Consider the following 14351-nt stretch of genomic DNA (forward strand, 5'->3'; position numbering starts at 1 on the left):
CAATCAGCATCAGAACGGTGCGAAAGAGAAGAAGGAAAAACGCATACTATCAATAAAAGCTTACACCCCCACGGAATTTCAATATCCTCAACCCACCCCTCCTCATCGACCCTCTTTTCCAACGTGCTCAACCCGTTCATGTCGATGCTCGTATCCGCGATGGTGACGTAACAGAGTTTGAAGACGATGAGGATGGCGGGTACGGATGTACTGTCGATGTCAGGGTTGATGGCGAGTGTTAGTTGGGTTAGGGTGCGCTAAGTGGGATGAGGAGGTGTACACTGCTTGCGGGAGAAGGGTGAGCGAGTGTAGAAGGAGGGAGGGAAGAGGAAGAGGAGAGAAGGCAGAGGGAGGAGGGACGGAAAGAAAGACAAGACTTACACCTCGTTACCTTCCCTGCATTATTCAAAAATGGAACGGAGAGCTTGGGCAGGTCACAGGTGGTAGATTTGAGTGAGGCCAAAAACATGTATGGCGTGTTCCGCTGAATAAAAGGTCGGTTAATGAGAGGAAACATGTAACTCTGGATGTACGGGTAGGATGTACCATGGTCTGAAAGGAGATCTGCATAGCTTGATGTGAAGCGTCCTCGATGGTATTGAATCGTTCGGTTAATCGGTGTAATAGCGTCGACGTCCAGATCCTTGATGAGGTCGTCCAAGGGTGTTGTACGCAGACTGATACCGGGTATCGGCTGATAGTAGTGTTTGGGCGGTCTTTAATCCCAGTGAAAGGCCTTAATGGTCGCTGGTCCTCAACGTTCGACGTTCAACAACGTTCAACCGTCGCTGGTCCCAATCACGTTTTTTGTTGCCCTAACCCTAATCTTAGGTTAGGTCTTCTTTGAGTCTTCCTACCTTTTTTCATCGTCAACCTTTTTAGAAAGCGCTCAAAAGCGGAAGCGCTCTCATGCTTTCACGCTTTCAAAATCGCTGACAGCGGACTTGTAATTTCACTGACGAATGAGGCAGTCCGTTTGTCAACTTTATCGACTGGATATTCATCCTAGGATTGCCACCAAGTAACGCAACATTCGCATGGACAACACCCAAAGCTCCATCTGTTCTGCTGCCTCTGCATTTCGCGCTACCCGGACTATTCGCAACGCCTCCGAGAGTCCATCACAGACGCCCACACTCCTCCAGGCCCGCAAAGACCCCGCCTTTCACGACTTCATCCTTCTGGCTGCCAAAATTCGCTCCACAGATCTTCACGAAGCAGGCCACCGCGCTAACATCATACTCCAAGGCGGTTCTTTTCTTGCAGGCCAAGGCAGTTCCTTCACTGTCTACAGCCTACCGACGAGCAACGCCTGCAATGGCTACCACCCTCGCTATGTGGCGATCAAATCCCCTCGAGCTGCCCTTCATGTCGATAAGAACAGTCAGAGTTTCCGACGCCAGCTTCGTGATGCGTATTTCGAGCTACAAGTCCTTTCTCACCCTCCTTTGAGAGCCCACAACAACATCGTAAAGTTGCTAGGAATTTCCTGGGAGCCGAGTCCAGTCTCCCTCTCAGGCTTCCAGGGCCCAGAGACATTCTGGCCTGTCCTCGTCATCGAGCATTCTGAATATGGTACTATCCATGACGTTTTCGAGGACATCGAAGCGAGGAATCCCACTTCACTGACTGTTGAAACAAAAGTCAATCTCTGCCTAGACGTTGCACGAGGTTTAGAGGCTCTCCACCATTGCGGCATTGTGCATGGCGACGTCAAGTGCGAGAACATTCTCATATTCCGGCAGCCCCCCCGTACCACAGCTAAACTCGCCGACTTTGGCTGTGCTCTCTCAGATGTCAAGAACAAGGCCGAGTTGAAGGGCCTTACAGAGCCGTGGGATGCACCAGAGGCGCGTAATACCCTGACAGGTCGTGGACTGATGGCGACCGACGTTTATAGTTTGGGGTTTACGTTGTGGAGAATTTTAGGCGACGGAAAGAGCCCTTTCACATCGGCGGTTGTTCTAGATGCGATGAAGGGCCAGAGTGTCAAAGATTTCAAGAAGAGAGACGAGCTTTGGAAGCTAGCTTGTGTGGATATAGCGCAACGAGGAGACTTTAACGCATGGATGAACATCACAGGAGCGGCATCTAGTGGCTTAAAACAAATTGAATCAGTGTTTGAGAACACACTTCGATACGATCCTTTTCGTCGAAGCCTGAGTCACAGCGTGGAGCTGCTAACTCAAGCACAGAACCTGTGTGTAATTCTTATTTTGGAGTTTATAGTCTGTCTAATCATTCCTTTCATAGCGTGTGTAAGGAAACAGAAGCGGGAACCATGACGAAAGAGGATCCTGACCTTACTGCGAATCCAAAGATTCCCGATTGTGTTCGTGATACACTTCGCATTCTGTGAGTAATGTTTCAAACATTGATTTGAGAAATGTAAATTGATACCGAGTTCAGTGAACAAAAAATACGCGACATGGAGGATCTTCCCGCAAAGTCCGAAGCACTACAACACATTAAAGTCGAAACGCCAAACTTGAGCATCGCGGACGATTACATGCATCTCTTTATATCGCTCAAAAACCTCGATGTCCGACTACGGAGGACCTTGACACAGAGTTTGCAGTTGGTACAGACCAATTCACCAGAGGAGGAGAAAGATATCGGCAGATTACTGTTCCTGTATTACCTGGAAGTGGACTTCCAGCCAGACGAAGCTCTCAGATGGCTTCTGGTTGCTGCTAAATCAGGGGACATCATAACTCAAGCAATCGTGTATCGGATGTTCCACGTCTTCAATAAACCCATTCCGGCTGACGTTCCGATCCAGAGATGGCTTTGGAATGGCGCTATTCGCTGTTCTACACTAGCGTTACAGGATTTGCGGTCCGAAAACCCGGAATGGTACAAGCAGGCGAAAAGTGCAGTAAAAGGCAAATATGGAGGTTTGGGTATCGACATTTATCAAGAGTTTGAGGTGACGTTACGACTCCTTGCCTTTTTCGCCAAGGACCGCAGCAATGATAGCGATTCCGACGATGACTACCCTCTTGGTGTTGTTCGTGTTGTTCAAGACAAGTCTCCTGGTTGGCCCGGCGAAGTTATAAGAGGCATCGGCCATGGTCGCTGTGACAAGTTCAGTCCAGAGAGGGGTGACTTCTGGGAACCGACGTGGACGGGACAACCCCATCAGACGAAGAGTGGCGCCATCTTATACGGGTCCAATCCGGAGCAAGCCTTTTTCATTACAATGAGGATCAAGAAAGGCCATATGTATAGCGTTAGTGGCTTTGGAGACACTATCGTCCATTATGCTGCCAATCGAGGGTTTCTTCAGCTTATGGAGTTCGTCTGGGACAAGTATAAACCAGACCTCAACGATAAGAATGTGTTTGGGGAGACGGCATTGTTGCAGGCCTGCCGTGCAGGCCATGCTAAGATCGTATCATTTCTGCTGGACAAGGGAGCAGATGCGAGTGTTACTTCTGCACGTGGAGAGACACCGCTACACTGGATAGGAAACGTGGAACAAGAAGAGATGCCAGGGCTAGTCTCTCGGCTGATTACTGGCGGTGCATCTCCTGCGACCCGAGCATCATATCCGGATGAGCTTCAGCGGGCATGTGGCATCGAGCCTCAGGTATATTCCTCGAACCTTCTCTTTTTTTCGTTTATGTTGAAATTTCTTAGATCGGGGCTTCCATTGAAAATGGTAACGCCTTTATGTGGTCTGTCGCGCGAGGCGACTCTGCTGTCGTCAAGGCCCTTCTCGGCGACAAGTATGGCCACAAGCCTGATGAGTTCGATGCTATTTGGTCCGCTGTCAAGTTAGCCTCGGTCTACTGTGAGGTAGACTGTCTGTCGATGCTAATCAGTCGTGCAAAACACTGTCAAAAGGGGGTCCTCAACCCGGAGTCAGTCTACAGATGTCTCCGTTCTGCCATGACCAACGATTACTGTCGACGACTCCACCGCTTATTACGCCACGGTAAGGAGTGGATGAAGGCTTTCCGATTGACTGTGGTATGTCTCGAGGAAGCGGGGGCGAGTCCTCGACCTCAAGGCTATGACTGTGGATCAGGGATTCAAGATATGACTGTACTTTTTCAAGCTGTGTCGTCATTCTCCGACATAGAGATGATTCAGCATCTTCTTAACTCCGGCTGGGGGAAAGAACTCTCAATATCCTGCCTTCGTATAACTCCAACAATCCGCGCGATGTGCGAAGAGAATCACGAGCTCTTTGAGCTTCTGCTTCAATACGATGGCAATGTGTTTGACTCTCAAATTCTGGACTTCGGAGACGGCCCGATCGTGCATAACGCCTACACTTGGATTGCATCCTCGACGCGATCCAACCTCCGCATTGTAGAACGGCTTCAGGGACTGGGAGTCCCATATGTAGAAAACGAGCGTATGTCTCCTTTTGAGATGTCCGTCCGCAGTGGCCAGTTTCAGCTGGCTACTTTCTTCCTGGATTCCTATGAGGCGAACATAGAGCGACTCATCTTCGACGAGTTCTGTAATGATATTACAGCAGCCGCGTTTGGATCACCTCTGCCGCTGACACTTCTGGGCTGTCTAATTCTTGAGCATTCAATCCGGGCTCTCCCTGCCATCAAATATCTACTCCACAGTCAAGCCCGTGCACCGAGCTTTATCGTCAATCCGAAGAAAAGGTGGACTGCTCTCCACGCCGCAGTATTCATCCACGAAAATCAGTACGATAGCGAGGCAAACTCACGTTTGCTGTCCATTCTTCTTGAAGTTCCTCAGGCACTGAAGTTCTTGGAGTGCAAAGATGAATTCTTAGGCGGGACACCGTTGCATTGGGCAGCCATGTGCGGAAATGACAATGCAGTGAAGATACTTCTCGAAAAGCAGGCTAATATCTGGGAGACGGAGAAGAACGGTCTGGGTGTGGTGCAACTGGTGGAAACAGAGTTGAAGGTATTAAAGAAGGTGGAAGCGGAATGCGGCACGACCCGGAAGCGCAACAGCGAGACGAAGCGGCTCCACAACATTTTGGCACTTTTAGAGCAGGCTAAAGCAGATGAGGCAACAAAGGACATTGATAATAGAGGAGCTGTGAAAGAGGCAACGAAAGGGAGTCTGCGGAACTAGAGGCTGTGAGGTACATCGAGGTTACCGGTGGATGTAAGCTGCTGTCAACCACTGTATGAAATTGGTATGAAATACACATTCAGGGAGACATCTAGACATCACACCGATCTAACTCTTTAACGACCTTTTCAAAAAACTCTAAATGAAAATCCTCTTGCCCCCACCTACAGCTTAGACACACTTCCACAGTGCGTTTATACACATCTCCCATCCAATGCGCTAGATCCCCACTCTCCAGCACATCCCTCTTCAACCGTTTCAAATTTTCCGAAGCATTTCGGTTCTCGCTCACAAGCTTCCGCAAAGGTTTCCAGTAGGCAATCTCGATCAAGATCAGCCCTAGACTGTACACATCGTATTTCTTGCTAAATGACTCTCGCTCTTCGCCTTGTACATCCGGGTGTCGATATTGTGCATAGATTGGATCATTGTCGACCGGTTCAGTAGCATCGTAAGCGCTGCTGAGACGGGCGAACCCAAAACCCACTATAAACGGCTCTTCGATAAGTTTCGATATGGACAATGAGGAGGAGCGGTCGCCGGGTCCAAAAAGAAGGATGTTGTGGCTGCGAATGCCTTTGTGCAACCAATCTGTGCTGTGCAGGTGAAGGAGAGACGTGGCTAAACGCCTTGCGAGAAGAAAGCGGGAAGTTTGGGATGGGCGGTAACGACGGGGGTTATCGTCTGATAATAGATCATTCAGGGAGTCTGGGAACTTTGTAATGAGAGTGCAATTGCTGAGGGATGGTGGTTGAAAGATGAATGCAAACCGCGCCGGCTGTTCCTCAGTGAGAAAGCCATGGCTACTGAGCACCCGAAATTCATCTGGCTTTGGGGTTGTGTGATGTAGAAGTCGTGTAAGGTTTTGCAGGCGCTGCAGAAGTTCGTCGTTCACCGATGTGACGGAGTCTCCAAAGCTTCTCCATTCCACCATCACCTGCTGATTCCTGTACATGCCCAGGGAACGAGGTGCTCCAATCTCCAGAACATGAACTTTGTGATTCGGTAGTTGGAGTGAGTCACGAATAGTACCCCCTTGTGACGACGAGCCATTACTCCTTGCTTCAAACCTTTGCGTGTACTCCATCTCTAGCTTCAGCCGCAAGATTTTGTGCCCGGCAGGTAGGGCGATTTCTTTGTACTGGTTGCCAGCCGCCCCTTGTATCACCTGCAATTTCAGCATGTCTTTCATCGCCGATGCTTCGAGGCAGAGAGCCCGGAAGTCATTTTGGAACTGCAGGCGCGATGCTGACTCGAGCATGCCTAAGAGTGTGTCATTATAGCCACGAAGCCGCGTCACAAGGTCAGAGAACGTCTCTTTGTCCACAGATACCCAGGGGATCTTTTGGAAGAGAGAAGAGCGAGACTGGACAGTAGACGTGAGCGACGATTGTCGCTCCTGCTCGCGAGAATATTGTTCACGCAGCGAACGCAAACCCTGGATGTAACTCCGGCTTCCAACATTATCATTTGTTCCCGACAGTTCTACATCAAGTCCGTACCGCTTCTTGAGCTCCTTTGCATCGTTTGTGATGCTCGAGATCTGCACGAGAATTTGCATGACTGTCTGCGCGTTTTCCAGTGCAATGGTGCACCCACTAGTCTTGCCATCGCTGTTACTTGGTGAAAGAAGGCCAACACTTCGTCCCCACATCATCAAGCGCGCTTCTTCGATCTCGAGCTGGCAGAGGAGTTTGGACGCGTCTTTGCCGAGATTTTGGGCTGAGAGGAGAGCCGCATATCCCTGCATGCAGGTAGAGAGAAGAGAAGCCATAGAGACAGCGCCGATAACGAAGCCAGCAACCTCCATGATCGGGAGAGTTGCTCGATTCAGCTGAAAGGTGAACGTTTCTTCTGTGGTCGTCTTTTTCGTCCGCTTTACGCGTCAAGTCGGGGTCGGTTTGCGCCTGCTTACTTCGGGCTGTGCTACATAGAGCCTAGGTTGCCTTTCGTCCAGCGCTAGTGTAGCGGGAATTAGCGTCCGGCGCTCGTGTGGCGGGAATTGGGCCCTCAAAACCGGCATGCAGATTAGAGCAAATCAGCGAGGTCTTGAGTGAGAAACGACAGCAAGTTTCTGCTCAATTTTTTGTTAAATGGGAGGGGTAATGGCCTTGTCGAGGTCGATTTTGAGTAAGGTTTGTGAATTCGATGAGTACATCTCAGAGCTTCGCTCTCACTCATAAATTCGGTCACGTGAAATCTAATTTCCGTTTCTCGCCATCGTGGATCCCCCGTTCAGAATCCAGATCCCGTTGGCAATCCAACCAGCGGCACTTACTTTGGAGGTTCACACGAACTTCAGACCGTGTTTCATCATATGTTGGACATGCGACGGCGCTTAAGTGAGTGCTCCTCCTAGAGTCTCCAACCGCCTAAGAAACTAACCAATGTTTAGACCATTTATTGCGACTTTCCCTGACCTATGACGAATGTTAATGAAAGCCAATCTTCACATGACTTTCTCGGCCATGGCCATCGAACATGTAAATCATAACTGTACGTCCGTCGCCCTTCCCCACCATCCAGGCTTACGCTGCCTCAGAGATGAACCTCTTGGACGTCATCACAGCCTTCTCATTCGGGCCCCATGTCCCCTACATCACCCAACCATTGGATAACTCTTTCGAATGCGCAGACGAACGTAAGTACCACTTCTCTTTCCAATGCCCCACCTTACATCCCTCCAAAACAGGTTTCGTTCTGGCAACCTACACCTCCCCTCGTTTCGCGCCCCTCCGAACGCACCAATATAGCGTAACGCATTACACCCGCATAGTGCACCGAAGATGAACATACCTATGCTCTGCAAATATTCCATGACTTTTCTCTACCGACCTGAATAGCGCCGGCCGGAATGTTTTTTTTTCCTGTTCAAGACTCAATTTGCGGGACCGCCCCCTCTTTGATAGAAGTAGGCAGGACGCTCTTTGGCTTCCTTCAACCGGTTGCTATAAGCCCAGTCCTCGGCCCTTTTCTGTGACAAGCCAATGAGCGAAGTGAATAGGATACGACGAACACCAAACACTGCACCTATTCATTATGCTCCTCGCGTTTCTTGTAGGCATATACACCACCAGCAATGGCGGCAATTTCTGCAGCCAAACCAGTGTTTGACACGTCAGATGTGTGCTCTGTCACCCGCCTCAAGCTCCTTCCTGTGCTTTTCATCATCCAACCAACCTTTCTTCTCCTCGGAAAGGGGTGCCTCTGTCTTACGATAGCTTCTAACCTTCTTTGGCCCAACCCGTCCGTGGCAGCTGGTCATGGAGGGATTGGCCTTCGGTTCCCTTTGGCACCGGACAGTATACACGCTTCTGCGAGGTCAACGTCGGGTGGTGCGAGTGTGATGGGAAGGAGTCCTAGTACGGGGGAATATGCCGTCTTATTCGCACTTTCCGCCTGCTTCGAATCCTGCGATTACTACGAGTGAAAATGGGAGTGGGGATGTAAGCCAGAGTCCACCTAGAAGACCGACACCTGTCGGAACGAAGAAGGACGATCGACGTGGATGGGGAAGAGCGGCTCATATTGGATACCATCCTGCACATGTATGTATTAGGCTTCTTGTCAATTTGTAGATCTAAAAATCAGCTATCGTTGAAAAGTCTCGTAGGCGAAAACATTGATATAACATGTATGCAAACGTGCTGCACTTGAATGAAGGAACAACAAAAGCGGAAAACACAGAAGACGAAAAAATACAACCCGAAAACCACTCAACGCCCAACTCACAAAACCAACTTCCTCACTCGCACCAAAAATCAATCCTCAACCCTAATCATCCTCCTAACCAACAAATCCAACTTCCTCGTCCCTCAATATCCACAACCCACCCCTCCTCATCGACCCTCTTCGCCAACGTCCTCAACCCGTTCATGTCGATGCTCGTATCTGCGATGGAGAGGTAACACAGTTTGGAGAGGAGGAGGATGGCGGGGACGGAGGTGCTGTCGATGTCGGGGTTGGTGGCGAGTGTTAGTTGGGTTAGGGTGCGTTTGAGTGGGATGAGGAGGTATACCCTGTGTGTGGGAGAAGGGTGAGTGGGTGTGGAAGGAATGAAGGGAGGGGAGAGGAAGGCGAGACTTACGCCTCGTTTCCTATCCCTGTATTATTCAGGAAGAGAATGGAAAGCTTGGGGAGGTGGTGGATATGGATGAGGTCGAAATCGTGTACGCGTGTTCCGCTGAATGAAAGTTCGGTTAGGGAGAGGAAAGTGTTGGGGGTGCTGAATGCTGCGTGAAGGAAGAGGGATCAATGACGCAAGATGGAAGATAGGTGGAGTAAAGGGCAATACCATACCCGGGAAAAGGTCCTTGCCGCATAGATTGAGCCCATTTTCGTCAAAAAGGGAGTTTACGAGGGATATACGCTCCACGTCGGTGGTACGCAGAATGTCGAGGATGCGGCCGTTAATGTGTCCTTTAACCGATCAAATAAAGTGAGATGTATGCGCAGTAGTGAGGAAATAACATGCTCTGAAAGAAAATCCGTGATAGCTTGCTGTGAAGCGTCCTTGACGTTCTTCAATCGTTCGGATAATCGAATCCCAGGTATAACGGCGTCCAGATCCTTGATGAGCTTATCCAAGTCGCGTTGGGTCAAAGTTTTCGGATGGGATTCAGGTTCAAGTTTTCTAGCAGGAGAGGAGGCAACAAAATACGTGAGAGGTTCCCTGTTGTGAGTGATATCGAATTTCGTAGAGGCGTTATACGTAGACTGAGACTCGGTTGATCTGGAGTACTTGGGTGGGCCTTGGAGGTCGCTGAAGGATGATAGACGTCTGCGTTTCAATACCGTCGTTTCAATGGAGTCATGTCCATCAGCCCGAGCATGAGATACATAGCTACCGAAAATCCAGTCCACGTCGTCGTCAGCGTCACTTTCCGAGGTAGACTGGTCGAGGGTCCTAGCAAAGGAAATGAAGAGTTTTTCACCGCGTCGCCTCGAAGTAGAAGTAGGTCTGTGAATCCGAACGCGGTGTCGCAGAGAGCTGAGATAGGTATTCGCAACTAAGCCCATTGTCGTCATAAAGGAGATTTACGACGGATACATGCTCCACGTCGGTGGTACGCAGAATGTTGGGGATGTGATGGAGTTGCCGCGGCGGGCCGTTCCTCTTTGACCTTGCCTCAAATGGCCCTCGCAAACCTCCCTCACCCACTATGAACCAAGCAGGAGGATGACCTGGTCTACAGTTCAAGAGAAAAGCACCTCGCCTCTCACCGAAATGAACAAACACCACAACAGTCTCTTTTTCGAACGTACCTACTTGGGTTCTCTCAACGGTATTTTACGTGTGCTGCGGGCATGACACGCTTTACAGTCCTCGGTTTATACCTATAACGTGTCCATGCACCCTCTACGTCGACCATCCACCCATTACTTGATCCACTTCTGCTCACCACGGGATCTACGACTAAGAGATACCGCGAGGAACTGCCCAAGATCCTGATGTCAATGAACGGGGGTGGCCGGGGGAAATAGAGGGAACGGTGATGTGGTATGCAGTGTCGCATAAAAAGGCCGAGGAGGATGACTTGACACGTTCCGTGGCATCATGGGCTAGTAGATGATAAGTGGCGGAAATTTTTGTTGGATTGGATGGAGAGGCGAGAGTGGGTTGGTTTTCACGCGTTTTCTTCGTTGCCAGAATTAAAACTGTACAGATACTATCACTACCTGGACCCGCTCCACCACCTCCATCACCTTTGGGATTGCCAAAGAAACGCAAGGTCTGTTCGTCCGCACCCGCTTGTCCCCCTTCCCACCTTGAAAGGCAGTCTGGAAGTCTTCATGGACAAAATGTCAATGTGGCAGTTAGTTTCCCGCATTGACTTGTCAGGCAAATTGTGCGACATAAAGCACGAACGGGGCTGGATGCAGACATTCTGCAAAAACATTTTCAAGCCCCAGTACGTTTCGAGTCCCCTCGCAAATCATACCAAACTGATTATGGGTCTCAAATCAGGCACAAAGCGGTAGTACCAGATTAAAGTGCCATCCTCCGGTTTAAAGTCTTCGCGCAGCCCTTGTCAGACCGCGCATCAGCCACTGAACGATCCACCTCCCCTTAAGCTTCTAAGACTCCCCAAAAATCAACACGCGTCCTATCCACTTCCAGACAGCATTCCCCAGCACTTTCCACGACCTCAGGCTGCAGTAACACAACGAAACCACACGAGGCTACATTTGCTCGTTCTCGCTCCCTGTCCATCTCTCTAGAGCAAGAACGAAGATAGAAAGACCGCGCGGAGAGTGTGGGGTCGATAAGAAACGGGTCTTAAACGCTCGGAGGTTTGCATGTCGCGCGTGTTTAAGCCCATGCCCAAGATGTAACGGACGGAGAGCAAGAAGCAGTTAGCGGTTGGGAAAGGGAAGGAGAAGGCGGATGGGAAGACGACCGACCTCGAGGGACGTGGGTGCGACTTTGGTGGAAAAATTGCCTGCTAAGCCGCGTGCGAGGTCTTCTTCGCGGTCTCGAGTGCAATGCCAGGTGAATTCACAACCGACAGGGAGTCAACAACTGGCGACTGGTCGGTCTACTTCGTCTTCACATTGGGCTAGGGACCTGTTCGGTTTTGGGAGGTCCAAGATGGGCGATGAGGAAACTTTGGAAGAGCCGGAGGAGATCTAGCAACTGCATAGTTCGCCGGACGTTTCACTGCTGAATCCCGAGCCGAGGAAAGTGTTGACAGACAGCACAGCAGTGGCATGGCGCTTCCAATTTGTGCACAGATTTTTCTTTGCATCTCTCACTGACGATTCTCTCCAAAAGCAATACCTTTTGCCTATTTCGTGTCGGAAGGTCAACTCGATATTTTGGACTCACGCGGTGCAGTTGTTCTGCTCCAAACTGTGCCAAAACGAGCCAATCGCATCGCTTTCTGGGCGCTTTTGATTGTTTGACACATAAAAATCACTCGCACGTTGCGCAAGACTCGCCAATCACCAAATCTATGAAGATACTCTTCCCTCCAGCACGAGAGAAGATCCTCGCAGTTCGCGCCACCGCGCCAAAGACAGTCAGCCGGCGTAGCAAGGCCATCTTCACAGCCTTGAAAGCCGAATTAGAAACTATGCTGGTCCTCTTCTCGCATCGGGCGAGTGGGTCTCCTTCGTTGAGTCCCAAGTACGTTCTGCACTCGTGTTGGATTGTCAGGCTTTCGGAACTCGGCATGTACCGTGTCCTTTTTCCTTTTCCTCCGGTGCTCATTGAATTTGTTTCCTATCAGGTACAGGTACGCCAAGCCCCAATATGATGCCCACAAAGCTATGGAACTTCGGCTGGCCATAGGATCTTACTATTGTCAACAAGCGACAGTATGTTGTCTTTTCCTCGGTTTCATTGATCATATGGCGGTCGAAATAGAGCTCCAGGAAGACGCTTGGGGTGCGGTGGCCACGAACACACGAGGTATATCTGTGCTTTCAAATCAGTATTGGGAGCACATATTGACAGACGCCCGTTTTGCCCACGTTTGTGTATAGGTTTTGGCTGCTTTTGTTCTGCTGCTTTTGTTCAAGTGTGTTACTTAATCGCGTTCCGGGGTCTGGATTTCGGAACGCTGCTACTGGATATGTAGATTGTTCAAGTTGAACATGGAGGAGTATTGGAGGACCTGTAACTAGGCTATTCTTAGGAGGACTAGTAGTCTCTAGCCTCGAAATGGGAATCTATTTTCATGTTTCCCTGTGATAGATAGACGGGTAGAAGGATTGCATATAATACAGAGAGATACAAAAAAGGGGGTAAGTATGGAGAAGGAAAAGCAATGTGTGACAAAACAAAATGATGAGTTTTGAACACGCCCCCAGTGACTCGGAAAAAGAAAGGGGATTGTCCAAAAAGAAGGTGAGGCAATAATGATAATAATATAACACAAGAAGAATCCTGAAAAAATCGTCAGACGACGCCAAAAAGGAAAGATAAAATACCTACCGTAAGGACTGAAAGCCCAACTTGTCGATTAACTGGACCAGGTGCAGTTGGGTACGCCGGAGCTCATAAAATTATGCAGTAGTCCTTCGAGCTCGTCTTCCCACCCGCCTTCTCCTTCCCTTGCCCAACCGCCAACTCCTTGCTCTCTGTATGCTGCATCTTCGGCGTGGGCTTGAACACCCGCGACATGCTAACCTCGCGTTTCAACACGCGTTTCTTTTTAACTTCCACACTTCCCGCGCGTTCCTTCTCTCTTCGTTCCTGCTCGAGAGATGAGGACAGGGAACGGGAGCGAGGAAGAGCCGCGTGTGGCTTCGTTGCGTTACTGCGGCCTGAGGCCGTGGAAAGTGACGGGGAATGCTAGATAGGACGCAGGACGGTCAGCGGTCTCAAGGTAGATGGATCGTTCGGTAACTGGGGAGGTGACACATTGGTTTGGTAGTACCGCCTTGTACCTGATTTGAGGCCCAGAATCAGTTTGGTATAATTTTTGAGGGGACACGAAATGTACTGAGGTTCGATAACGTCTTGGCGGAATATTTGCATCCGTCGCGTTCGTCCGTTGTATGGCGCAACTTGCTTGACAAGCCAAAGCTGACAACTAACTGCCACAGCGGCAATTTGCCCATGAAGGCTTTCAGATGGACTTCCAAGGTGAGAACAGGGACAGCTGGCTGTAGACGAACAGACTGCTTGCGTTTCTTTGGCGATTCCACAGGTGCTGGGGGTGGTCCATGTCCAGTCCTCCTCCTCGGCCTTTTCATGGGACACGGCGTACCACATCATCGTTTCCTCCATTTCCCCCATGCCACCACCGTTCATCAGGATCTTGGGCAGCTCCTGGCGGTATTTCTTCGTCGTAGATCTTGTCGTGAGCAGAAGTGGGTCAAGCAGCGCGTGTAAGGATGGTGTAAGGGATGGACGGTCGAGGTAGAGGGTGTGTGCACGCGTCGCAGGGATGGACTGAGGAGGTGTGGAGGCATTATTGACTGTGAAGCGTGTCAGCACCGCAACACACTTGAAATGAAGAATTTCAGGAAGAGCCCTAGGAATTGAAGGACGTTCGGAAAGTGAATTGTTCTTGTATTTCTTCGTTTCGGTCAAAGGGGAAATCATCTGAGATGTTTTCCTCTTGAACCGTAGACCAGGTCACCCCCCTGCTTGTTTCTAGTCAGGAAGCGTGAGGTTGCCATTTGATGGTGCAAGTCAGAGAGGAACGGCAACAAACGCGAACCCTGGAATTCCAAACAAAACCGTCATCATGTATGATGTCAGGCTGAGATTGAAAGGTTTGCGTGCTCAACACGTGGAAGGTTTGGGGGTGTCAGGTACTCGT

The 14351-nt window shown here is 50.0% G+C and overlaps 5 protein-coding genes across 5 annotated transcripts; 2 read left to right on the forward strand and 3 right to left on the reverse strand.

Annotated features, from left to right (window-relative positions):
• Positions 1–1037: 1037 nt before the first annotated feature.
• LACBIDRAFT_331006 (uncharacterized protein) lies at positions 1038–4450 on the forward strand (the record flags this gene model as incomplete). The annotated part of the gene is made up of 5 exons (XM_001885276.1): positions 1038–2200; positions 2254–2355; positions 2410–3592; positions 3643–4366; positions 4398–4450. 5 exons carry the CDS (start codon positions 1038–1040, stop codon positions 4448–4450), a joined length of 3225 nt encoding a protein of 1074 aa, XP_001885311.1.
• A 274-nt stretch (positions 4451–4724) lies between these two features.
• LACBIDRAFT_331007 (uncharacterized protein) lies at positions 4725–6886 on the reverse strand (the record flags this gene model as incomplete). The annotated part of the gene is made up of 2 exons (XM_001885350.1): positions 4725–4996; positions 5245–6886. The coding sequence occupies 2 exons, from the start codon at positions 6884–6886 to the stop codon at positions 4725–4727; spliced, it is 1914 nt and encodes a 637-aa protein (XP_001885385.1).
• Positions 6887–7620: 734 nt separating this feature from the next.
• Positions 7621–7866, forward strand: LACBIDRAFT_306454 (uncharacterized protein; the record flags this gene model as incomplete). Its single annotated transcript, XM_001885277.1, has 2 exons — positions 7621–7717; positions 7769–7866. The coding sequence occupies 2 exons, from the start codon at positions 7621–7623 to the stop codon at positions 7864–7866; spliced, it is 195 nt and encodes a 64-aa protein (XP_001885312.1).
• A 240-nt stretch (positions 7867–8106) lies between these two features.
• Positions 8107–10095, reverse strand: LACBIDRAFT_331008 (uncharacterized protein; the record flags this gene model as incomplete). Its single annotated transcript, XM_001885351.1, has 7 exons — positions 8107–8168; positions 8306–8435; positions 8554–8616; positions 8809–8824; positions 8910–9095; positions 9164–9301; positions 9503–10095. 7 exons carry the CDS (start codon positions 10093–10095, stop codon positions 8107–8109), a joined length of 1188 nt encoding a protein of 395 aa, XP_001885386.1.
• A 3242-nt stretch (positions 10096–13337) lies between these two features.
• On the reverse strand, positions 13338–14131 carry LACBIDRAFT_331009 (uncharacterized protein; the record flags this gene model as incomplete). Its single annotated transcript, XM_001885352.1, has 2 exons — positions 13338–13470; positions 13527–14131. 2 exons carry the CDS (start codon positions 14129–14131, stop codon positions 13338–13340), a joined length of 738 nt encoding a protein of 245 aa, XP_001885387.1.
• Positions 14132–14351: the final 220 nt, after the last annotated feature.

The sequence above is a fragment of the Laccaria bicolor genome, genomic scaffold (genome assembly GCF_000143565.1).
Source record: "Laccaria bicolor S238N-H82 LACBIscaffold_30 genomic scaffold, whole genome shotgun sequence".
Classification (NCBI taxonomy): domain Eukaryota; kingdom Fungi; phylum Basidiomycota; class Agaricomycetes; order Agaricales; family Hydnangiaceae; genus Laccaria; species Laccaria bicolor.